Source organism: Gracilinanus agilis, chromosome 1 (assembly GCF_016433145.1).
Source record: "Gracilinanus agilis isolate LMUSP501 chromosome 1, AgileGrace, whole genome shotgun sequence".
Classification (NCBI taxonomy): Eukaryota; Metazoa; Chordata; class Mammalia; order Didelphimorphia; family Didelphidae; genus Gracilinanus; species Gracilinanus agilis.
Window position 1 is genome coordinate 183010199 of NC_058130.1, and position 24720 is coordinate 183034918.

General features: G+C 36.3%; 1 protein-coding gene across 1 annotated transcript in view; it reads left to right on the forward strand.

Moving 5' to 3' along the window:
* Nucleotides 1-23097, forward strand: part of CPPED1 (calcineurin like phosphoesterase domain containing 1) — a 151832-nt gene extending 128735 nt beyond the window's left edge. Inside the window, exon 4 of the mRNA XM_044678402.1 lies at nt 22313-23097. Coding sequence (XP_044534337.1) covers nt 22313-22542 — 230 coding nt within the window. The 3' untranslated portion in view covers nt 22543-23097. The remainder of the gene's footprint in view (nt 1-22312) is intronic.
* Nucleotides 23098-24720: the final 1623 nt, after the last annotated feature.

A 24720-nucleotide genomic window follows, 5' to 3' on the forward strand; every position in this document is an offset into this window, starting at 1 on the left:
CCTGAGGCCAGATTTGAACCCAGGATTTCCTGTCTCCAGGTGTGGCTTTCAGTTCACTTAAGCCACCTAGCTTGCCTTGGTAAGTAATTATTAAAGGAGTAAATGAAAATGGATCTTAGAAAGGCTGAAGCTCTTTTCAATCCTTAGATGTCATCCAATTAATTCTAGATATACCCTCACTAAACAGACTTTTTAGGGTTTATTTCCTTTAATTCTACTGTTAGTTTGCAGATTTACGAATCCAGTAGCATGCTTGAGTCCTAACAGGATAAGTAAGATGTGCCCAAAAGTATTATTGGACTTCATCCATGAAGAAGCTTAAGGCACCTTTCACCCATAAACTTCTTGAAAAGTTCTCTCTTCCTTATTTTCTCCTTAACCCCTTAAGCCTTTATTAAGCACTTACTAGGTACCAAGAACTCTACTTGAAATAGTAGTATTAGTATTCATACAAAAAGTAAAGATGAAATAGTTCTTGCTAACTAGGAACTTAAATTCTTTTTTGGCAGTTAGGAGGAACAGTGGACAAAGTGCTGGGTCTTTAATTAGGAAGACCTCTGTTCAAATCTAATTTCAGGCATTAACTGTGTGACCCTGGGCAAGTCACTTAACTTCCCTCTGTCTGTTTCCTCAACTGTAAAATGGAAATAATAACAACAGTATCTACCTCCCAGGCTTGTTGTGAGGATAAAATGAAGTAGAATTTGTAAAGTGCTTAGCAGAAGGCCTGGTACCTAATAGTAGCTGCTGTGTAAATGCTTTTTCCCTTCTATTCTCTTTTATTTTTATTCTGAACTAATATCCTCCCATTTTGTGCATTTGTTCTCCTCATTTAATTCATTTAAAATAACAACAATAGTGTGTTAACCCTCATACACTAAGGAGAACACAGAGAGGATTATATATGAAACTATAAATCTTCATTTTTTGAACATAATAAATTCAGCACACTTCTCAAAACTGGGCTGTTTTGTTTGTGCTATTTTCTGAATTTTCTTCTATTCTCTTTTGTAAATTGAAAAAAATCATTTCAGTGCCCCCCTTTTCTTCTTTTTCTTCTTGGCATCACCATTGTTAGAGAAAGTTACCTTCTACCAGGGCTGAAGAAGAGAGCCCAAGTCAGTAAATTTGAAGTATATCCACAGTAATTTCCAGATTGATACCTTCTGGCCCCCATACTCTACTGAAACTTCTTTTCCCAAGATCACCAAGAAGTCCTAGACTTCACAACAACTCTCACTTTCTAGCCTTGGGACCTATTTCTTTGTCTGGGGTGGGAGTGGAGGATGTAAAAAAGTGGGAGTAGTAAATCTTTAAGGTCCCTTCTAGCTATAGATTGTATGATTATGAATCTTGCTTATAAACCTTTTTTTAATCCTTATCTTCCTTGACAATTTTGCAGTTTTTATTAGCTATGCTAGTCAGGTCTGTTAGCTTCCAAAGCACCACAATCTTTAGTTTTTCCTCCAGCCTCCAAGTTCTCAAACTTTTTGCCCTAGATCCCTTTACATTCTTTGAAGATTTACTGAGGACTCCCAAAGAACTTTTGTTGATGGAGATTATATCTTGATATTTACAACTTTAGAAATTAAAACCAATTATTTTAAAATTATTTAATTCATTTAAAATAACAGTAATAAAACCATTGTATGTTAGCATACCTGCCATGATAAATATAAAAATTTTAATGAAAAGTAACTTTTTCCAAAATAAAAAATAGTGGAGTGGCATTATTTTACATATTTTTGCAAGTTTCTTTAAAGTTTGACTTAACAGAAGACAGCAGGTTTCTCATATCTGCTTCTGCATTTAATCTCTTGTGATATGTTGTTTTTGTTCAAGAATATCAAGAAAATCCAATCATAAATAATCATGTAGCTGGAAAAGTGACAAGAATTTTATAGGCAAATAATATCCTAGCTTTGAAAATAGCTTTGACTCTCAACCTTCCCCAAAGGATCTCAAGTACCAGGGATCCACAGACCACACTTTGAGAATCACTGCTCTGACAGTTCTTCCTCTCTTCTTTACCTGGTCCCTTTATTTCTTTTGTCCCTTTAATGTAGGTGTTCACCAAGAATCTCTTGACATTCTTTTATGTATTCTCCCTATGCATTCCTCTTTGCTTTGGCTAACACCATTTGCAGATGACTCCCAAACTATTATCTCCAGTCCTGACCTTTATTCTGAGTTTATGAGCCTATATTGCCAAGTATCTCCAGAATACCCCTCTGGGTCTATCCAACTGGCATATCAAATTCAGCTTTACAAAAACTAAGCAAATTTTCCTTCCCCTCAAATCTTCTCTATTTGGCTTCACTTTTTTCTAACTACCATTTCATGTAGTCTTCCATATTTATAACCTCCAGGTTACCTTTTGTTCTTCCCTTCCCCTTACCAGATCAGATGGGTGAACATAAGTCTGTGTGAACAGCAATAAGAAGATGGAAAAGTATGTTGGCCCTGGAGTCTAGAGATCTGGGTTCTGGCACTGACTGATATTTACAAAGATCTAGTCCTACAAAGACCAGAAAGTACACTGGAGTGGTATATAGACACAAGCAAGTTGCTTCACCCATCTGAAGTTGAAGTTCTTCCTCTGTAAAATATGAGGGTTAGATCAGATAATCTCCAAGATCCCTTCCAGTTCCAAAGATAGGACTCTTAGGGGCTATAGTGGATTCGTTTAGTTGTTTAAAGCATAGTATTAGCGAGGGTACAGATTAGCTTCCTACCAAGAAACTTGGTGTACCCCAAGCACCAAAGCCTGGGTCTGGGCAGGAGTTCATTAACGACTCATTCCTACCAATGACCAGCCACAGAAAAGCTATTTAAAGAATGTCTTGCTGGCATGCTTAAGAACTGCAGCTTCAAAGACCAGAACCTTTAGGGATGTAGACTTCACCTCATAAACCAACTAGTTTCTGAATCCTTCCAGTTTTACCTTTAAAGCATTCCTTATATCCTTTCCCTACTTTTCATTCCCATCCCCAGAACCTAATACAGACTTTTATTGCCTGCTGCCTTACCTATTACTCGACTCCAAAAACAGGTTATCTTGTCTCCCATGCCAGAGTAATCTTCCTCAAGCATGAATCCGTTTATATTACTCTGCTGCTCAAAAATCTTCGATGGCCTTTTCATTGCTCTTTTGAACAACTTCCTATTTGCTGCTGCCATTTGTGGCCCTCCAAAATCTGGCACCATACTGCCTTAACTCATATCAAAGACACTTCTCTGTCCCCTAAACATATTCTTTTCTCTTCCCACCCCAGTTCCCCCACTTATATTGTTCCCTTTGCCTCTAGTATCCTCATTTTCCCTCATTTTCTTTGAAATCCCTACCCAAATTTCTCCTCCTTTATAAAGCCTTTGTTGATCCAATATGTTATAAGGGGATTAAGCTAGTAGGGTAACAAACTGGTTGTAATAAGGGAATAGGCTAGAGGTAATAGGGAAATTAAGGCAAGGCAAGGTTATAATAGGGGATAAGGCAGGTAAGGGACTAAAGGTAGTTTGGATAGGGATAAGGCAATGTGGATAGGGGTTTGTGGATCCCTAAGGCAGTAAAATGGATAACGAAGGTACAATGGTGAAGGTGGTAGATTGAGGTGGTAAGAGAAGTAAGGGAATGACTGAGTTTAGGGAATATAAACATGGAGGTATAAAGAATTGCAAGGGAGAGGATGAGTTATTTTGGGCAGGCAGCTGCAGTCTGGGGGACACAGATTGGGACTCGGGTTTGAGACAGAGACACTAAAGGGAAACAGACTGAGCCCTCCAGGTAGGAAGGGCACTTCTACAGACAAAGGTTAGGACCAGCCAAGAATGGCTTGAAACTGACTAGAGGGCTTCCTAGTCAGTTTCTCAGGTTCACAAAGGAAGAGTCCAGAGGAAGTCTTGAGATTACACTTCCTCCAAAATGGACGCCTCCAATTCCCTTCAGGACTCAGAGACAATATTATTCCTTTCTCCCCTTCTCCAATCAACTAATGAACTTACCAAAGGTTTGATTAAGTGACAAACAGGGTTTATTGAGTTTTAGGGTTGATTGGAAGGGATGGAGGGATACAAGGTAACTCTAACAGCCGCCTAGAGAAAGCTTCGAGTGGGGGAGGGAGACAGGAATGTGAGACTGAGAAAGGACCTGCCTAACTCAGCCCCAAGAGGTTTTGTAGCCTATAAGGTTAGGAAAGTTGGATATAATGATTCAAGAGATAATTTGTAACAAGGGTAAGCCCTATTTTACAGGGAAACTAAATCTACCAAGTTTGAAAGCTAACACCCAGATCCACCCTCCTTTCAAAAACCCCAAGAAATTTAGGAAGGGAAAATGATGATTGAGAATAAGGGAGGTTAGGGAGATCCAAAGGAAATAGTTAAGCTAAATTTTAAGAGAAAAGCTGCAGAATATAGGCCAGGTTTTCAGTCCAAAGATAGAGCTCAGTTGACCATCCTACTCTCATTGAGTCTCCAGGGTCAACTGTCTAACCTCAGGATTCTAAACCCTTTTCAACTGTCAGAAACTGTGCAGTAAGGCTTTGCAGGGCTAATATTCACCCTTTTGCACTACAAATACCACTTTATTAGTAAAAATCTTCCCCTTGAAAATCACATAATGCTTTTTTTGTACCTCTCCTATCCACTTCATGTATTAATTCATGTGTTTTATAGTTATCTGTGTTTCTATTATATCCCTCTATCAAACTATAAATACCATGAGGATAGGAAGTGCATCTTATCTAAATTTTGGATCTTCCCCAGCACCTATGTCTGAATTTTGTATGCAGTAAATATTAAAGTAGAACAGAGAGAAAAAAGGAGCATACTGTGTTTAGGTGAACACTGACTAAAAAAAACCATTTAGAATTAACGAATTATATTGGATAGTGGTAAACTTAAGGTTGAAGGGGTTAATTGTAAGAAATATTATTTAAGATAAGGTCAAAATCAGTACATGAATAGACATTTAGGGTACTACCATAAACAAATTGGGTGAGTGTAGAATAGTTTACCTGTCAGATCCAAGGATAAGGGACGAACTTATGTCCAAACAAAATAGAGAGCATCATATGAGATGAAATGGATAATTTTGATGACTTTAAAATAAAAAGCTTTTGTACAAACAAAATCAGTGCAACCAAGATTAGAAGGAAAACAGAAAATGAGGGGCAGAGATTTACAGCAAGTATCTACGACAAAGGTCTCATTTCTCAAATATATAAGAACTAAGTCAAATTTACAAGAATACGAGTCATCCCCCAGTTGATAAATGGTCAAAAGATATGAATAGGCAATTTCAAATAAACCAAAGCTATCTATAGTCATATGAAAAATGCTCCAAATCACTACTCATTAGAGAAATGCAAATTAAAACAACTCTGAAGTACCACCTCACATCTATCAGATTGGATAATGTGACGGAAAAGGAAAATTATAAATGTTGGAGGACACGTGGGAAAGTCGGTACACTAATGCACTATATACTCATATTATATATAATATAATAATAATATATATATAATATAATAATAATATTAATGCACTAATACACTAATTGGTGAACCTATATTAGGGAACAATTTAAAACAGTGACCAAAGGAGTATAAAATTGTTCATACTCATTGATCCAGCAATACCACTACTAGATCTATATCCCAAAGAGACCCAAAAAATGGGGGAAGGACTTATTTGTACAAAAATATTTATAGTAGCTCTTTTTGTAGTAGCAAAGAATTGAAAATTTGCAGGGATGCCCATCAGTTGGGGAATGGCTGAACAAGTTGTGGTATATAATTGTAAAAACCATTGTGCTATAAGAAATGATAACCAGGAGGATTTCAAAAAAGCCTGGAACGGCTTACATGAAGTAATGCAAAGTGAAGTGAGCAGAACCAGGAGAAGAGAACTGTATGATGGACAACTGTGAATGACAGCTATTTTCAGCAACACAGTGTTCCCAATACAAGCCCAAAGAGCTTATGATGAAAAATGTTATCTATCTCCAAAGAAAGAACTGATGGAGTCTGAATGCAGATCAAAGTACAGGTATCCCTTTCACATCACAGTTTTCCCCATCTTGGTTTCAATATATCACAGGTCAGCATATGAAATTAAATGGGAATTTGGGAGAGTTTAGTGAAAGTCACAGACAACACAGAAAAGTTTAGAAACTCAAATGCATAAAATACATGTATAGTATTGTATAGGTTCAATACATTTTATCTTTTAATACAATATAACAATTTCTTTTTAAAAGTTAAAATAGGTAAAAAGTTAAAATTTGCAAAAAGAACATGAAAACTAACAACACACAAAAACTAGGAAGGTAGATATCTATACAAATTTAGTAACTCATAAATAAATGCACATAAAAGAAAAAGAAACAATTTAGATTTCTTCTCTAGGATGAAAGAAGAGCCAAAAAAACTTAATTGGATTTTCCAGATCTTGGGAGTACTGTGCCCCTAGTCCTCACAATGTGAAAGGGATACCTATATACCATTTTTCACTTTATCTTCTTCATGTTTTTTTAATATGTCTTCCACAACATAACAAATATGGAAATGTCTTTTATAACTAATACATCCAGGGAGAGAGAGGATTTGGAACTCAAAATGTTAGAAGAAAAATTGTTTTTTCATGTAATTGGGAAAACTATTACTGGAGAGAGAGATACAGAGAGAGACAGAGAGAGAGAGAAAAGGAAATGAAAGGAAAGGAAGGAAAGGAAAAGAAAGGAAAGAAGAAGAAAGGAGAAAGGAGAAAAAAGAAAAGAATTAAATTTTGAGTGCCTGACTAGAGAGTTTAGACTTTATCCTGTAGACATTGGGGAACCATCATAGGTGTTTTAAACTGAAATTCACAAAAGTTTGTTTTTTTTTAAACCCTTACCTTCCATCTTGGAGTCAATACTGTGTATTGGCTGAAAGGCAGAAGAGTGGTAAGGGTAGGCAATGGGGGTCAAGTGACTTGCCCAGGGTCACACAGCTGGGAAGGGTCTGAGGCCAGATTTTGAACCTAGGACCTACCGTCTCTAGGCCTGGCTCTCAATCCACTGAGCTACCCAGCTGTCCCCCACAAAACAGTTTTAAGGAAATTAATTTAGCATTAGTTTGTAGAACAGATCAGAGATGGAAAAGACAAGAGATAGGGCGCAAGAGATAGAAAAGACAAGAAATTGGGATGAAGATGAGTGGTTATAGCAGGAGTTGGCAACCTTTTTGGCCATGAGAGCCATAAACGACACATTTTTTAAAATGTGATTTCGTGAGAGCCGTACAGTGCTCACAGTGCGCTCCTGTAACAGCGCCTGAAAAAAAAATTGACTTTATGGCTCCTGCAGAAAGAGCCATACGTTGCCGATCCCTGAGTTATAGGCTTTGAATTTGAGAGGATTGCCAAAACAAATAGATATTCCCCATTAGGCAATTAGAAATGCAAATTTAGAGTGTATCTGCCATATACTCAGGGGCAATATAGAAAAAATTATAAGATATGATCTCTGCCTTGAAGAATTTGCAATCTCTTAAAGAAGGCAAGTCTGATACACACACACACTCATACAATGTATAAACACACAGAAGGATAAGATACCTATCATAAAGAGTTAAAAGGACATTTTTCAAATAGCTTTCACTTTCAACTTTTTAAAAATAAAAGGCAATTTTGTTATTTTTTGTCATTATTTTCCCATTCCTACTTTAGAGATCATCTAGGTCAACTCCATTTTATAGAGGAGAAAATGGAATTCTAGAGAGGAAAAGTGACTTACCTGATAGAATTAGGAGCAGAGTGATGAAAAGCTCTGGTCTCTTGACTTCCAATACATTGTTTTTTGAATGCCAAAGTGTGTAGCACATACCAGAAGTGTTCAAGAACAGGATGAAACTATAGAGAAGTATTGTGCCACTATATAAGCATCTAATTTACATATTTATAAAGTAATAAAAAGACTTTTAGAAATGCTCTTCCATTTTTTTTTAATTAAAAAGGCAGGGTTTTTTTTCATTCTTTGTCATTACTTCACCATTCATGTCTCTACAACTGTGGAATGCTTTCAAAAACAAACATAATGGTACCATTAGAATCCACAGACAATCTCCAAGCCAACAGAAGACATTTACCTCAGCAAGAATTATAGCTTCAAATTGTATTATCCTCAAGTTACATGATTTTTTTAGGATAGGAGAGTCACACTGCAAAATAATAGAAAGCATTCCTAATTCTTAGTGAAAGCTATGAATGACTAAAGTACGATTTTCTTCTTCTTTATCTTTTTTGAGGTTACTGAATTGGTGATTTTGATTTAAATGATCTGCCATCCATCTCTATTTGACTTATTTTTCCTACACATTGAACTGATTTAGTAAATTAGGCAGCATCATGTTGACTCTATTATGTATCATAGCCTATATTTTAGGTTATAGGTGAATTTTTCAGTGCCTTATTTAATTAATGAATGATACAATATTTGATTGATGCCCACAACTCTCAGTTGCCCAGCTTTTCAGTGAATACATATTCACTTAAATGTAACACTGAGAAAACCTTGACCCAGGAACTTTTTCTTGTATCTTACTATATGTAGTGCGTGGTTCCCTATCCCACTTTGCCTTTACCATGTGCTGTGTTTAGAGTGTACATTTCTTCCTCATCTCCACCTTGTAGAATCCCTAGCTATATTGTAGGTGTTCAATAAACCATTCATTGTACTAGATTGAATTGCATGAATTTCAAGTACCTAGGCTTCTGCCACATCATGATGAGGCACCAGAGTATTACAAGTAGTAACTACAGAAATTCTACAACTGTCAGTGACTAATAAAAAAAAAAAACATGGCAGCCTTCCTAATTGTTTCTCATCTGAATTACTTTCTAAAATTCCAAGATAAGAACACTAGTGCCTAAAACATTGAAATCTTAAATCTCAGAGCAGAACCATTTCCACTGTGATTTAAATAACTGCTCTCTATTCAGTCACATACATCCTTACCAAGCTATTCTAGTCTACTGTGACATCCATAACTTAATATACTAAATGTCAAAGATTTGATCCTTTGATTTAGCACATAGACTTCTGTCTCAGTTCTTTTATTGACTTTCTGAGTGTCAGTACCCGAGGCATTATATAAAAAGAATGGGCAAAGCTAATGTACCTGTCAATGATTTTTTCAATGGAATGATGTTTATAGACTTCGATTAGTAATATATGTACTTTTAGTTGTTTTGCTCAATTTACTTAATAAAGAGGAGAAAATGCCCTACTCTGATTACTACCCTATACTGTGCAAATCGCCTAAGTTCTCTGACATGTGTAATAGGAAATAATCTAGCCCAGCATCATATTCACATAACCTTCAAATAGCCTTAACACACTCAGGATTATGTATAAATATAAAATAAGTGAGGTTTGAGGATGAGGGGTACAGGGAATTAAATCTGGTAATTCAAACCCCCAAATCTATGGACATTGATAGTTGGTAGCTGAATTCTACCTGGACCGGTCTCTGGTGAGGCTGTTTGACCCACTCTGATTTCTAGAAAGTAGGAAGCTTGCAATAATTTTTTTTTCTCAAGTCCTGGGTCCTTGCCAGTACTGACTTTGCTTAGGTTTGTAATTGGTCTCTACATTAGCCCTAAGCCATGCTGTTATGAATATGAGTGGCAACTTGAATCCATTGTGATTTTCTATTTAAAGCATGACTATTAAATAATAGAAAAACTAAACCCCAACCAGCCTTTTACATAGCCTCAAAAAAACACATGCTCAACTTAAGGTATTTATTCTCAGAATGAATAATTCATTTTTCCCCATCCCCAAAAATAAGGTCAGTTTTTCTTCAAGTGTAGATAAGGATACAGGTTTGTAGAAGTAGCTCATGAAGCATATAGTTAGATCAGTAAAACATTTCTTACTTCAGACAATGCCCACTAATTCCACTTCAAAATTGAGTTTTGCTTTTGGTAGAATTTATCCATCAGGCCATCCATTCTGATGAGCTCATTCAGGCTCAGTCTCCAGTCAAGCCTTTACTCATTTTTAAGAGTGCTTCATCCCATCCTCTGATAACTTTACTCACTTCAGCTTTAAAACTTAGAGGCTTAGCATTCTTGCATTCTTTTTCTTCTTTTTACTTATGTGAAATATTAGTAATCAAAAGCAGTCCATCCTGTAATGTTACTGTGTGCTGGCAATGAATACATCTCCTTTTGGGGGGAAAGTTAGTTTTATCTCTCTTCTTAAGAATAGATTTTATGTATTTTAATGGCCCTTCATCCAAACTCTCTTCAGGTTTGACTTCTTTGGATTTCTCTTCATCAAGCTTTATACTTTTTACCTGCTCAGTTGCTTTAGCAACACTCTCGATACCTTTGAAATGCTTTCAAAAAGGTGGTTGTAACTGTAACTAAATGATTCTTATTTGCTGTCTTGGCCACATTTTTTGTGTTTCCTATTAATTTATGTTCTACAAAAAATTATCTGAGTTGTTATCCTGCAAAAACTTGATGACTTCTTTCTTGGAGAGCACTTTGCTACACAGCGTCTCCACACTCTATATCCACTTATATTCATTATGGTCCGGCAGCCACCATCTTCCCCCTACTGCCTCCACTTGATTGAGCTTGCCCATGGCAATCTGGTTATCCAGTCTGAGTATTAGTCCTACTCAGTCTGTTTACATTCTTAAGGGCTTAGAGTTCATATGTTCATTCCAAATTCAGAATGGAGTCACTCATGCGGGATACTTCCTGTGACTGCTTCCAAAACAAAATGTTTGGATAAACAAAATTTAAGTATCTCAGAATTCATAGAAGAGGTAAATATTTTTTAAGTATTATGGAAAGTAATCCTTGGCTATCTTTTTTTTTTTAAACCCTTAATCTCGGTGTATTGTTTCATAGGTGGAAGAGTGGTAAGAGTGGGCAATGGGGGTCAAGTGACTTGCCCAGGGTCACACAGCTGGGAAGTGGCTGAGGCCAGGTTTGAACCTAGGACCTCCTGTCTCTAGGCCTGACTCTCACTCCACTGAGCTACCCAGCTGCCCCAATCCTTGACTATTAATGGAATTATTCTTTCATAAATAGTTTTATAAATGTGTTCTGAAAGCCAAATTTTATTGTTCTTAGTTATAGAAATGCTGACTGACAGTAGTAGGTTCTATGGTTTGGATATTAAAAACTGCAAGCAGTCTGACACAGTATGAAATGAAAGAGTTTTCAATTTTCAATTGACTATATATTTTTTCTTTTTTAAAAATTCTTTCTATCTTAGAATATTGTGTATTGGTTCCAAGGCAGAAGAGCCATAAGGGCTTGGCAATGGGAGTTAAGTGACTTGCCCAGGGTCACACAACTAGGAAGAGTCTGAAGTTAGATTTGAACCTAGGAACCTAGAACCTGTTTCTAGTCATAACTTGAAAAAATAGTTAATATTCTCTCAAAACTCATAATTGGGACAATTACACTTAATATTGATTGAATTGAAGGGGTCTGAGATGTTCCAGCAACAAATGCTTTTGTCTAGAGTAGCCAAGTGAGGAATAAGCTACTCAAGGAGAGGATAGGAAGCAGATGGTCTTTATTTTAATTTGTCATATTATAATTTCTGAAATCTTGCTATGTATAAAAATGGGTTTGAACTATGCCCAAAGAGCACTAAAAGATTACTTGCCCTTTGATCCAGCCATACCACTGCTGGGTTTGTACCCCAAAGAGATCATAGGTAAAAAGACTTGCACAGAAATATTTATAGCTGCGCTCTTTGTGGTAGCAAAAAAATTGGAAAATGAGGGGTTGCCCTTCAATTGGGAAATGGCTGAACAAATTATGGTATATGTTGGTGATTGAATACTATTTTGCTCAAAGGAATAATAAACTGGAGGAATTCCATGTGAACTGGAAAGACCTCCAGGAATTGTTGCAGAGTGAAAGGAGCAGATCCAGGAGAACATTGTACACAGAGACCAATACACTGTGGTAAAATAGAATGTAATGGATTTCTGTATTAGCAGCAATGCAATGACCCAGGACAATTCTCAGGTATTTATGGAAAGAAACGCTACCCACATTCAGAGGAAGAACTACAGGAGTGGAAACAGAAGAAAAACAACTGCTAGAACACATGGGTTGATGCAGACATGATTTGGTCTAAACGACCACCCTAGTGCACTATCAATAATATAGAAATAGGTCTTGATCTGTGACACATGAAGAAACCAGTGAAAATGTGTCGGCTATGGGGGGGGGGGGGTAGATGGGGAGGGGGAAGAGTAAGAACATGAATTATGAAACCATAGAAAAATTTTTCTAAAACAAATAAAATAAATGGGTTTGTGTACTTTTTGCTAATGAAAAAGAAAGAAGATTCTTTTGTAACATTTCTTCTATATGGTTGACCCTCTTCAGGGAAAGGCCACTCTTCTATCCACGGGGGGAGACAATTAGAATCTCTTCTAGAAACCTCCATTTTGGGCTTCCCAGATGGTTGTATCTTCAGATACATCTACAGTGAAATTTCCGTTTACAGAATCATATCAATCATATCATGAAGACAAGATTTAGAGCCCATGATTTAAGAAAGTTGAGAACCTTACAGTCATTTGCTATAATCGCCTTTATACCTGAATGCTGAAAGTTTGATCTGCTGAGACACTAGAGCACAGACCTTTTAGTCTCTCCATACTATACTTCTGTGCTTGCATAATGGGCATTAAAAAAATGCACATTAATGAAATTCTGGTGAGGGTAATTTTACTGGAATTCAGAGTTCCTAAGTTGACAACTTAGGTGTGTTAACTTAATAAAGAGCCTCTTACTGAAAGTATCAAGTGGTATTTAAGCAAGATTTCATATGAGCAGCTTGCACCTCCAAAGCCCACTTGTTAAAACATTTATCTCTGCTCTTTGGTCTTTGGTGTAAAAGTGCTCACTTATATCTGGTGAGGGAACATTCACAGACAGAGCCAATTTCATCTGCATCTCATTCTGTGGATATTTTATACCCAAACTATATTTTAGTTACTTCTCTTTTTCTGTAAGTTCCTATTTTTTTAAAAAATGGATCACATTTTTCTTATCACTGAGTTTATGCATTGGGTATAATTAATGATATAATAATAATATAAACATTTGTTTATCACTTTAGTATATTCAAAGAGCTTTACAAATATTATCTCATTTTATCTTCACAACAACCCTGATAGGTAAGTGCTGTAATTATTCACCTTTTACAGATGAGGAAAATGAATCAGCAGCCAATAAGTTTCTGAGGCTAAATTTGAACTCAGGTCCTCCTGACATATCTAGCATGTCACTTGGCTTCTGCATTTATATATATTCTCAATAACTGTTGTAATGAGCCATGTAAAAATCTATGGTAGTATGTTAACTATATAGACATAGACTCAAGTAGAATAAAAATAAATGTGAGATTAGAAGAGAAGAAATTGCTTGTATTCTTAGTACTTCCAACATAACTTTCATGAAATGACTATTCCTAATTTTTTTTTTGTATTAGATCATGGTATTACACAGATTTCCACTTTTCTGTCTGCTTTGAAATTAATTTAGATGGAAACTTTTGAGGTGGAGGCAAGATGCTAGATTGGAGCCAGATTGGAGGGAGCATTCTAACCTAACTCTTCTAACATTCCTCCCCAAACAACTTTAAAATATTGCATCAAATCAAATTGTAGACCGGCATAACCAATAAAAGATTAGAGTAAGACATTTTTCATCCCAGAGCAACTTAGGACGTTGGAAGAGGTCCATGTCGCCAGTGAGGAGCAAGTGGCCTAAGAGACAACAGGGTGACAGTGGAAGCAATGGTCCTGGGAATTCTCACCACTTGGAGGCTGTCAGGGGATTAGACATATGATCAGAAAGAGATTACAGGATCCCCATGCTGGCATTGGACACCATTTGACAACTAAATTTTGGGTCACAATTCCAAGACAGAGAGAAGCACTTATGGTTACAAGAGGGTAGAAGTCTTAATTCTGGGTTATAGTTCCAAGGCTGAATGGAGAGTTGAGTCATGGTCACAGTTCTAGGGAGGGAGAGGAGTTGTGGTCACAGTTGAAGGGGGGACCTCCCTGAGTAGGGACCAGAACACAGACCAAAAGAGCTATGACCACACCTCTTCATGGATCACATTATATTAGAAGCAACAAAAACTTACAGATCCAACCCCGCGCCCCCAACTGACTGTGAAAACAGCAGGACAAAAAAGCCTAAAGCTTGAGACAGTGACTCCACTCCTCCAGAGATGAGCAGAGCATACTTCTAACATAAAATTCAAAGTTAAGATATAAGCTGGAAATATGAGTAAACAATTTTAAAAGAACCTGGCCAGAAGAATCTACTATGGTGACAGGGAAGTTCAAGACACAAAATCAGAAGACAACCTGAAAAAAATCTATATGGAAAGCCTCAATGAAAAAAAAAAATATATATATATATACACATATATATATATATATATATAAATTGGACATAAGCCAAATAAGAATTCCTAGAAGAGCTAAAGAGATTTTTTAAAAAGACTGAAAAAATTATTTTAAAAAATCAAATATAGGGACTTCCAGGTTAAGGTGGCTGCAGAGTAGAATAGGGTGCTTAACCCTCCTCACAACCAACCACCAACATACCTCCAAAGGACAAAAAAAACAAATCCAGATGAAAGAAGGGACCCCACAATAGGGCACAGTATCGAAGGTATGTGAGATTTGAGCATTTCCACACTCTATGGGGGGGAAATAGCTCCCATCAAAATGCGAGCTGATCAACCCTCCCCTCCCCTACCCACAGTACCAGAATCAGGACTCTGGAAAAGGAAAGATTTTGAAACCAAGCAAGAGTTAGAAAAAATTACAAAATGTAAAATAAATAATTATGACTACATTAAACTAAAAAGGTTTTGTACAGACAAAACCAATGCTACCAAAATTAGAAGGGAAGCAACAAATTGGGAAAAAATCTTTATAACAAAAAACTCAGACAAAGTTTAATTACTCAAATATAAAAGAAGCTAAAAGAGTTGTACAAAAAATCAAGTTATTCCCCCAATTGATAAATGGGCAAGAGACATGAATACGCAATTTTCAGATAAAGAAATCAAAAGTATCAATAAGCACATGAGAAAGTGTTCTAAATCTCTAATAATTAAAGAAATGCAAATCAAAACAACTCTGAGGTATCCCCTCACACCTAGCAGATTAGCTAAAATGACAACAAGGGAGAGTAATGAATGCTGGAGGGGATGTGGCAATATTGGGACATCAATGCATTGCTGGTGGCGTTGTGAATTGATCCAACCATTCTGGATGGCAATTTGGAACTATGCCCAAAGGTCTTTAAAAGGCTATCTGCCTTTTGATCCAGCCATAGCACTGCTTGGTTTATACCCCAAAGAGATAATAAGAGGAATGACTTGTACAAGAATATTTATAGCCATGCTCTTTGTGGTGGCAAAAAATTGGAAAATGAGAGAATGTCCTTCAATTGGGAATGGCTGAACAAATTGTGGTATCTGTTGGTGATGGAATTCTATTGTGCTCAAAGGAATAAAGAACTGGAGCAATTCTGTGTGAACTGGAATGACCTCCAGGAATTGATGCAGAGCAAAAGGAGCAGAGCCAGAAGAACATTGTACACAGAGACTGATACACTGGGGTACAATCGAACATAATGGACTTCTGTACTAGCAGCAATGCAAGAATTCAGAGCAAGGCTGAGGGACTTATGAGAAAGAAAACTAGCCACATTCAGAAGAAGAACTGTGGGAGGAGAAACACAGAAGGAAAACAACTGCTTGAACACATGGTCTGATGGGGATATTATTGGGGATGTAGACACTAAACGATCACTCTAGTCCAGCTGTCAGTAATATGGAATTAGGTCTTAATCAATGATACATGTAAAACCCAGTGGAATTGTGCATAGGCTAAGGAGGCTTAGTGGGATTTGGGGGAGAGGGAAAGAACATGAAATATGTAACTATGAGAAAATATTCAAAATTAAAATTTTTAAAAAGCAAATATGGAAATAGGAGAAAAATGGGAAAAGAAATGAAAGCAGTGCTAATTTAAAAAAGAATTAACAGTTTGGTAAAAGAGCACAAAAAAAAATACTTTAAGAAAATAACTCTAAAAAACCAGAAATGGACAAATGGCAAAAAGATACAAAAACTCACTGAAGAAAATAATTCTTTTAATATGAGAATTGGTCAAGTGAAAGAAAATTACTTCATGAGACATCAAGAAACAATAAAACAAAAGTCAAAAGAATGAACTATCTCATCAGAAAAACAACTAACCTGGAAAATAGATTGAAGAGAGATAATTTAAGAATTATTGGACTATCTGAAAGCTATGATAAAAAGAAAAAGAGAACAGACATTATATTTCAGGAAATTATAAAGGAAAACCGCCCGTATATCTTAGAGGGCAAAATAGAAATGGAAAGAATCTACCCATCCTCTCCTGAAAGGGATCCCAAAGAAAAAATTCCTAGTAATATCACAACCAAGTGCCAGGGCTCTCAGGCTAAGAAAATGCTGAAAGCAGCCCCCAAAAAAACATTCAAACACCAAGAAATATAGGCAGGATCACACAAGATTTAGCATCTTCTACTATAAAGGAGCAGAGGATTTGGAATGTGACATTCTAGAGGGCAATGGAGTGAGGATTACAACCAATAATAACCCCTAGCAGCTAAATTAGTATACTGGTTCAGTGAAAAAATTAAATTGCCCAGATTAACTGAAGAGGAAATAGAAGACTTAACTAACCCTATCTTACGACAAGAAACTGAACATACCATAAAAGAGGTCCTAATAAAAATACCAGAAAATGTGAGAACAAATGGTGCTTTTCTTAAGCATCTATCTAAAACCAAGAGCAAGTGTTATCTATAATAGGTATAAACTAGAAACCAAAGCAAGAATATCCATTATTATTCAGTATTGATCTATAAATGGTAACTAGCACAATAAAATAAGAAAAGAAATTGAAGGGATAAGAATACGCAACCAAAAAACAAAACTATTAGTCTTTGCAGATGAGCTGATGAAATTCATAGAGAAAAACCATAGAGAATCAACTAAAAAACTAGTTGAAACAATTAACGATTTCAGAAATGTTATAGGATTTAGAATAAACCCACATAAGTCATCAGCATTTATATATATAACCAACAACACTTAGTATGGAGAGAGAAATTCCACTTAAAATAACTTAAGACAGTATAAAATGTTTGGGAGTCTATCCGCCAAGATTTACACAGGAACTATGTGAAGATAATTATAAAATGCATTTCAAACAAATGAAAACATATAAACAACTGGAGAAATATTAATTACTAATGTGTAGCCTGAGCCCATTTTATTATCTATTTATTTGCTTGTTTGTTTGTTTTAGGGTATTTTTCCATGTAATTGATTCATGTTCTTTCCCTCTTCCCCAAATACCCCTCCCCTACCTTCCCCATAACTGACACACAATTCCACTGGGTTTTACACGTATCGTTGATCAAGACCTATTTCCATATTACTGGTAGTTGTACTAGGGTGGTCATTTAGAGTCTACATCCCCAATAATATCCCCATTAACCCATGTGTTCAAGCAGTTGTTTTTCTTCTGTGTTCTCCTCCCACAGTTCTTCCTCTAAATGTGGCTAGTTTTCTTTCTCATAAGCCCCTCAGAATTGTTCTGGATCATTGCATTGCTGCTAGCACAGAAGTCCATTACATTCTATTTTACCACAGTATATCAGTCTCTGTGTACAATGTTCTTCTGGCTCTGCTCCTTTCACTCTGCGTCAATGCCTGGAGGTCATTCCAGTTCACATGGAATTCCTCCAGTTTATTATTCCTTTGAGCACAATAGTATTCCATTACCAACAGATACCACAATTTGTTCAGCCATTCCCCAATTGAAGGGCATCCCTTTGTTTTCCAGTTGAAGGACATTCCCTCATTTTCCAATTTTTTGCCACCACAAAGAGTGCATGAGCCAGTTTTTTTAAAAAAAAAAATGAAAATTATATGACAATTTACTTATTCAGTGCTATATCAGTAAAATGACCAAAGAATTATTTTATAGAGCTAGAAAAAATAATAACAATTCATCTGGAAGAACAAAAGATCAATGAAATCAATGAAAAAAGTAAAGGAAGTCATATTAGCTTTCAGTCTATATTACAAAGTATAACATCAGAACAATCTGCTTCTGAATAAAAAATAGAGTAGTTGGGGGCAGCTGGGTAGCTTAGTGGAGTGAGAGTCAGGCCTAGAGTCGGGAGGTCCTAGGTTCAAATCTGGCCTCAGACACTTCCCAGCTGTGTGACCCTGAGCATGTCACTTGACCCCCATTGCCCACCCTTACCACTCTTCCACCAAAGAGCCAATACACAGAAGTTAAGGGTTTAAAAAAAAAAAAAAGAAATAGAGTAGTTGATCTGTGGGATAGATTAGGTACACAATATACAGAAGTAAATTACCATAGTAATATAGTGTTTAATAAAACCAAAGATCCAAGCCTTCAGCACCACAACACACTATTAAACAAAAACTGCTTGGAAAACTTGAAAGGAGTCTGGCAGAAACAAAGCAAAGACCACCATGTTACATATACAAATATACATATACAAAGATAAGGTCAAAATACGTTATATGATTTAGATATAAAAGGGTGGTATAAGAAAATTGGGGGAACCAAGAAAAATCTACCTATCAGATCTATGGATAAGGGAAGAGTTCATCAAACAAGATATAAAGAGGATCACAGAAGGTAAAATGGTTAATTTTTATTTCATCAAATTAATTGTTTGATTAAATGATTAATAGATTGTTTTGTTAAATTAAAAGAATTTTGCGCAAACAAAATCCGTGGAGCCAAAATCAAAAGGAAAATTAAGAAGCTGGGGGAGGAACGTGGTTAACAGCAAATTTCAAATTAAATCATGTATTTTTCATCCTGTATTTAAGGAATTGAGTCAAATTTATAGACTGTTATAGACTATCCATATTTCCTTCCTCTTGTATTTATGAAGTTGTTCACAAACTGTCTTCTCTTTATACATTCTATCCTTTACTGAAGAATTTGAGTCAAGCTTATTGTAAATCTTACACTATTCCCACTTTTTAAAACTTGCTCCTCTTTAGTCCTGTAGCATCTCTTCTGTTCTCCACAATCCTTCAAAGATCACAAACCATATCCATAGCAATTTTATCTGCTAGTTCTTTCAATGCCTTTGGGTGTAGTTTGCCTGGGCCTAATGATTCATATTCATCAAGAGCTCCTAGGTGTTCTCTTCCTGGTCTTCCATTTTTCTTCTATCCTTTTTGGTTCAAAGATCATTTTCATTGGTAGAAAATGATTAAGAACAGTTAATCTTGTAGGAAAATAGTTCTGCCTTCTACCCATTAATCATTAGCAAAATGTCATTCACCCTAAGCAACTGGCCCTATTCTTTCTTTAATCTTCTTTTCCTCTATAACATAAGTATATAAGTCCTTTCCATCATCCTTAGTTTTTAACAACAGCTTCAGCTCATTCCACAAGTCCATTCTTTTGGTGACAACTTCTTCATATGGTTCTATTTAACAAAAAGAATGTTAATGTGGATGTGATTCAATTCCTCCACCAGTTTTTTTAACTCACTAATCATGGCACAAATATATTACATTTCAAGTACAAAATGCTACTTTTTTTGCATATTGTCTGAAAACTCTATAATTCTTAGCCTCATTTTATCCACTCTAGTGCCATCACTGTGGAAGCAAGGGCATAATAAGTGCTGTTTCCTATTTTCCTCTTTTTCCTAGCTCTCCGTAACCAAAAAATTCATTCCCTATATCTAACCTGTTGGTGATGATCCTCTTTGCCTTTAGCTAAACCGATCCTTAGACAATAAACCTTGTCTGTCACCAAGACCCTGCTCAAAGCCATTCCCACAGGATATAAGCTTATAGAACTTGGGCTTAGCTGGCCTATCCTTCAAGAACCTGAGGGCACTTTCATGTGAAGATGAGGCATTACAATATGGAGTACATTCTTGGTAGATGGAGGCACAGTGGGGGCCAGGGAGCATTCCAAGGGAGAGTCACATATGGGGTCTATCAGAAGACAACTCTGCCAGTCTCTGGAAATAGGAAGCCATGTAATAAGTAATAGTGGAGACAAATTATTAAGGACCTTAAATGCCAAGCAGAAGCATTTGTATTGGAGTCTACAAGCAACAGGGAATCATGGGAGCTTTTTGAGCAAGAGAATGCAAAAAAAAAAATGGAAGATAGATTGAAGCATGGAGAGACTCAAGGTAGCAGAACCAATTAAGAAGCCATTTCAGTGGTTTAGAAGGCGGCGATGAGCTGAGCAAAGGTCGTGGCCTCGCATCTGAAGAGAAGGGGTTTTGGTGAGAGGTGACAACACACTACAACTGATGGCTTTGGGGGGAGGAGGAGAAAGATGAAGAGCTAAGGGTGATTCTGAGGTTGCAAATCCATGTAACTGGAAGGATGGTGGCCCTCCAGAACAGGAATATGGGAGGGGTTTTGAGTGAAAGATAATAACACTGCTTTAAACATGAATTCTAGGCTCTTTTTTCTTGCTTCACCATGTTACTTTTTAGCCTTGGGCAATTCACTTCATTTCTCTGGGACTTATTTTCCTCATCTGTAAAATTAAGAAGATTAGAGTAAATTTATCTTTAAAGTTCTTTCCATTCTGACATGCTATAATAGGCACCTGAAGTTACAGGGTGGGCAGATTTTCATTTTCTAGTTCTCTACTATTAAGACCAAAATGTTCATGTTTTAAATTATCAGTGGCCAAAAAAAAAAAATTATCAGCAGCACCCAAGATAAAAGGAAACAAGACAGTTTGTTTTTCTAGGAGTGGGTGATGGTATTTGACAGTTAAGAAAGGACAAAATTGTAGAGGAAACACAACAGTTTGAGGAATTTTGGATGTGATACAATAGGAATTGGAACACCTGAACAGTTTTTGAGCAGGGAAGAGTGGTGGGTGCCTTGAGAAGAGTCTCCCAGCAGTCATGTGTACGTGTGTGGACTAGATTGGAAGGCAAGAAAACTGGCAGTAGGAAGAACAGTTAAAATATTTAGATGAGTGTATGTGTGAGTCTATACAATGCTAGTGACAGGAAAAAATGAAAAAGACAGATGCTAAAGGGAGCAGATTATCAAAAAACTCTTCCCTCCATGATACCACCCCTTGTCCATGCCAAAGGACCCTTGTGTGCCCTTGGGATATTTTGTCCAGAGTGCAGAATTGCCCATTGCAGACACTCATTATACAGTTATTGTTTGATTTCTCTTTTTTTTGCCAAAAGAAAAAGTTGCATTCTTTATTTTAGGAAGCAAGCAAACTATTTTGCAAGGAGAGAAAAACAGGTTTTGAACAGAACTGATTGATCAGAGGCAATCTCTTTCATACTTATTCCTAGTGTTTTTAAGCACCATGGCCAACCTGAGAATGCTTATGTGATTACATTTGCTGTGACTTACTATAAGCAGAATAGGACAAAACAGTATAATTTTTTTAAAGTATACATATCATTAGAACCTAAAAATATCCAATTGGATTCTTTGTAAAAACCTTGCTAGTTACTTGAAAAATCACCACTAATGTACTTTTCTTTGAGAATGCCAATAAATATGGCATGAAATCTAAATATAAATGAGCTTTTACAGCTAATTATTGCTAATGTGAACTACTTTCAAAATTGCCTAACATCCTTCCAAAATAGTGTAGTTTACAGCTATGAATTAAGCATAAAGAGCAAAATTTCATAAACATAGTTTAGTATTCAAAGAAGCCAACTGCTTTCTATGTCAGGCTTTCACAAGCTGCCTAGGGCAGGTCTAATCCTATACTATTCCATTTTCCTTCAAACATCGCAGGACAAATGATTTCAAAGTCCTGCCTAAGAATGCTATCAAAGTCGTAATGAATTCTACAACTTTTAGATTGCATGTAATCAATACGTATTTAATACACAACATAAAGAATGGTCCATTCAAGCACAGTATGTCTCCGATATGCATCATAGAGCATGTGTGCAAAATGCATAGCATACATTTGTCTGTTGGTATTCTTCAGAGTCAGAAAACTATTGTTGTTATTTTCTGGGAATGAGTTGGACTCACAAAACCACAGATGTAACTTAAGTAGCCCGGTCTCTTGGTGTTTATCATACAAAAAATAAAAATGTTTAAGTCTTTAATTGTGTGAATTGCCAACTTTCATGTCCCATAATTATTAGATTTTCTCCCTTTTTTTATTCATAGGCATTAAAGCTGTATTCTCTGGACACTACCATAGGAATGCTGGTGGATTCTGCAAGGACCTCGACATGGTGGTATCTTCTGCAATAGGATGCCAATTAGGTGAAGATACCCACGGACTCCGAGTTGTGGTGGTCACAGCTGAGAAAATTGTTCATCGCTACTACAGCTTAAATAAACTAAGTAATGAGGGAATAGAGAAAGAGCTGATGGATATGATTAAGAAAGAGTAGCCATTTTTCTTTAAGTGCCACTTATTTTTCACTTAGATTGTTTGATTTTTTGTTGTTGTTGAACAGCAGCACTTCCACAGAATACTTAACTGAAATACAATTGCTGAGCCATAGGGATTTGTGATTTAGAGATACATATGCAGAAAAGTTAGCTTTGTTCTCTCCTAAATGATGTAATGGAAGAGAGTTCAAGGAATGATCACTGTGATTAGAATCTTGTTTGCTTGCTTGCTGTTTGAAGAAACTATCCTGAGGATGTGTTTCTTAACTCCTTTACAGTAGCATATTATCAAGGATTCACCTTAATTCTGACCAGGTCCAGGTCTGATCCTTGAGAACATCTGATTCAAACTGCCACTATATAGTTTACACAGATCAGACCTTGAATATGTTTGCCTTGAAGTTAGGAAAGCTATATTTTTTGATGTGAATTGACTTGTACATAAAAGAGGCATCAGGAAAAAGTGGATGAGAAACTCCCTTGCAAAAGCACTTAGCAGCTGTGTGGAATGGAATTCTGGGGAGGCTTGTACCCCCAGAATCACTCTAATGAGCAGACAGGAGACTTGTTAAGATGCTGGCTGAGTTCATTTGGCTTTATTTGGGGGGGGGGGGGTTGCCAAGGGAAGGCATAGAGTAAGGGAGCACCTTCTGGAGAGACCTCTCAGAAGCAGTGTCCTTGGGTGGTGGGGAGCCAAAGGGGGGGTGTAGAGAGAGAGGAGGGGGGGACAACTGTCTGGAAACTGTAAACATTAATGCTCAAATTTGCTCAGAATTTATAGGGATCCAACACAATGCTATCTCCTCTTTCCCACCATCTGTGTGTGGCATAATGCTTTTGTATGTTATATTTCTTTGTCTTTAACTTCCTCAAGTTTTTTCAAAGCTTCCAAGCCTATGGGAATATTCCTTACATTTGCAATTTCTCAGTTGAGTCAAAATTTAGGCCTGTCCAAGGTTTTTCAAGCTGAAACATTTCTCAGGCTTTAGTAATCATCGCAACATTTCTCAGGACATGTAGTTAAGATTATAACATGTAAGTTTTGAGATTTCTCTCATAGAAATTAGGACACCCAAACTTCTTCCCATGAAGAAGAGGTGGGGGGGAGGGTAGTCACTTAGCCACATTTAAAAAGAGTATATTAAAGGCATATATATATATATATATATGTATTAGTATATATGAAGCTGCTGGCGAGGGGGATTTCTCTACTCTTCATAAGGAGAGATTGATATCTCCCTAGTGAAGGGCACCTGACTTTCACTGATTTTCTGTAGAAAACTGCCAATCTGATTACTAATACTAATCGATGTATACTGGAGAATAATGCACAATTTCATACCACACAGCAGCTATCCTATATGTACAATATATATGAACAAATTGTCTCTAAAGCCTGACTTAAGTCTATCGCACTTTGACTCCGTCTGCACAGTCAAAGGGAAATAGAGAGTTTGGACAGTAACCAAGGAACCAGAGAAAAATTATTTTTAGGAAAAAAGTAATATTTGTACTACCACATTGTTTAATTGTACTTCTTCTAATTGTTCACATTTCCATTGGCAAAGTGAAGTATATTATTCAAAGTAGGCAATTTTTTTAATGGAATTTTACAAATAAATGAACTTAATTTTACTGGGAGAATCCAGTGATTCCTGAACAGTGTGTTAATTTCATCCATTTTTATTCAATTCTGCTGCTATTATTGTCGGCTTTATTACTTTGATACTGAATGGCAGCCTCAAGTTGCCATTAAAAGTTACTGTCTTATTATATAGCATTTAGTCATTCTAAAGCCACATGATAAAGTTCACCAGTTATAATTGAACTGTGTAAAGTCCATTACATTTGCATACTTCTTGTAAGAAATCTAATAAAATCAAAGAAAATTAAACAAAAATATTGTTCTTTAACACAGATGTATAAGAAATAAAAAACAAAAGCAGATGATTATATTTGGCAGATTGGTGACAACCTAAAATGCCATAAATATATTCATGTTTTGTTTTGTTTTTTAAATTGGGAAATCTTTTGGGTATAAATTGGGTCACATTGCCACCTATTTTAAAGTAAATTTTATTTAAGATGCAGTTGAGATTTGTAGTATGGTAGGAGAAAGCAGGTTAAATATTCACATGGTGAGTGAGGAGAAACACCAAAGAAAGTCAGGGAACTGG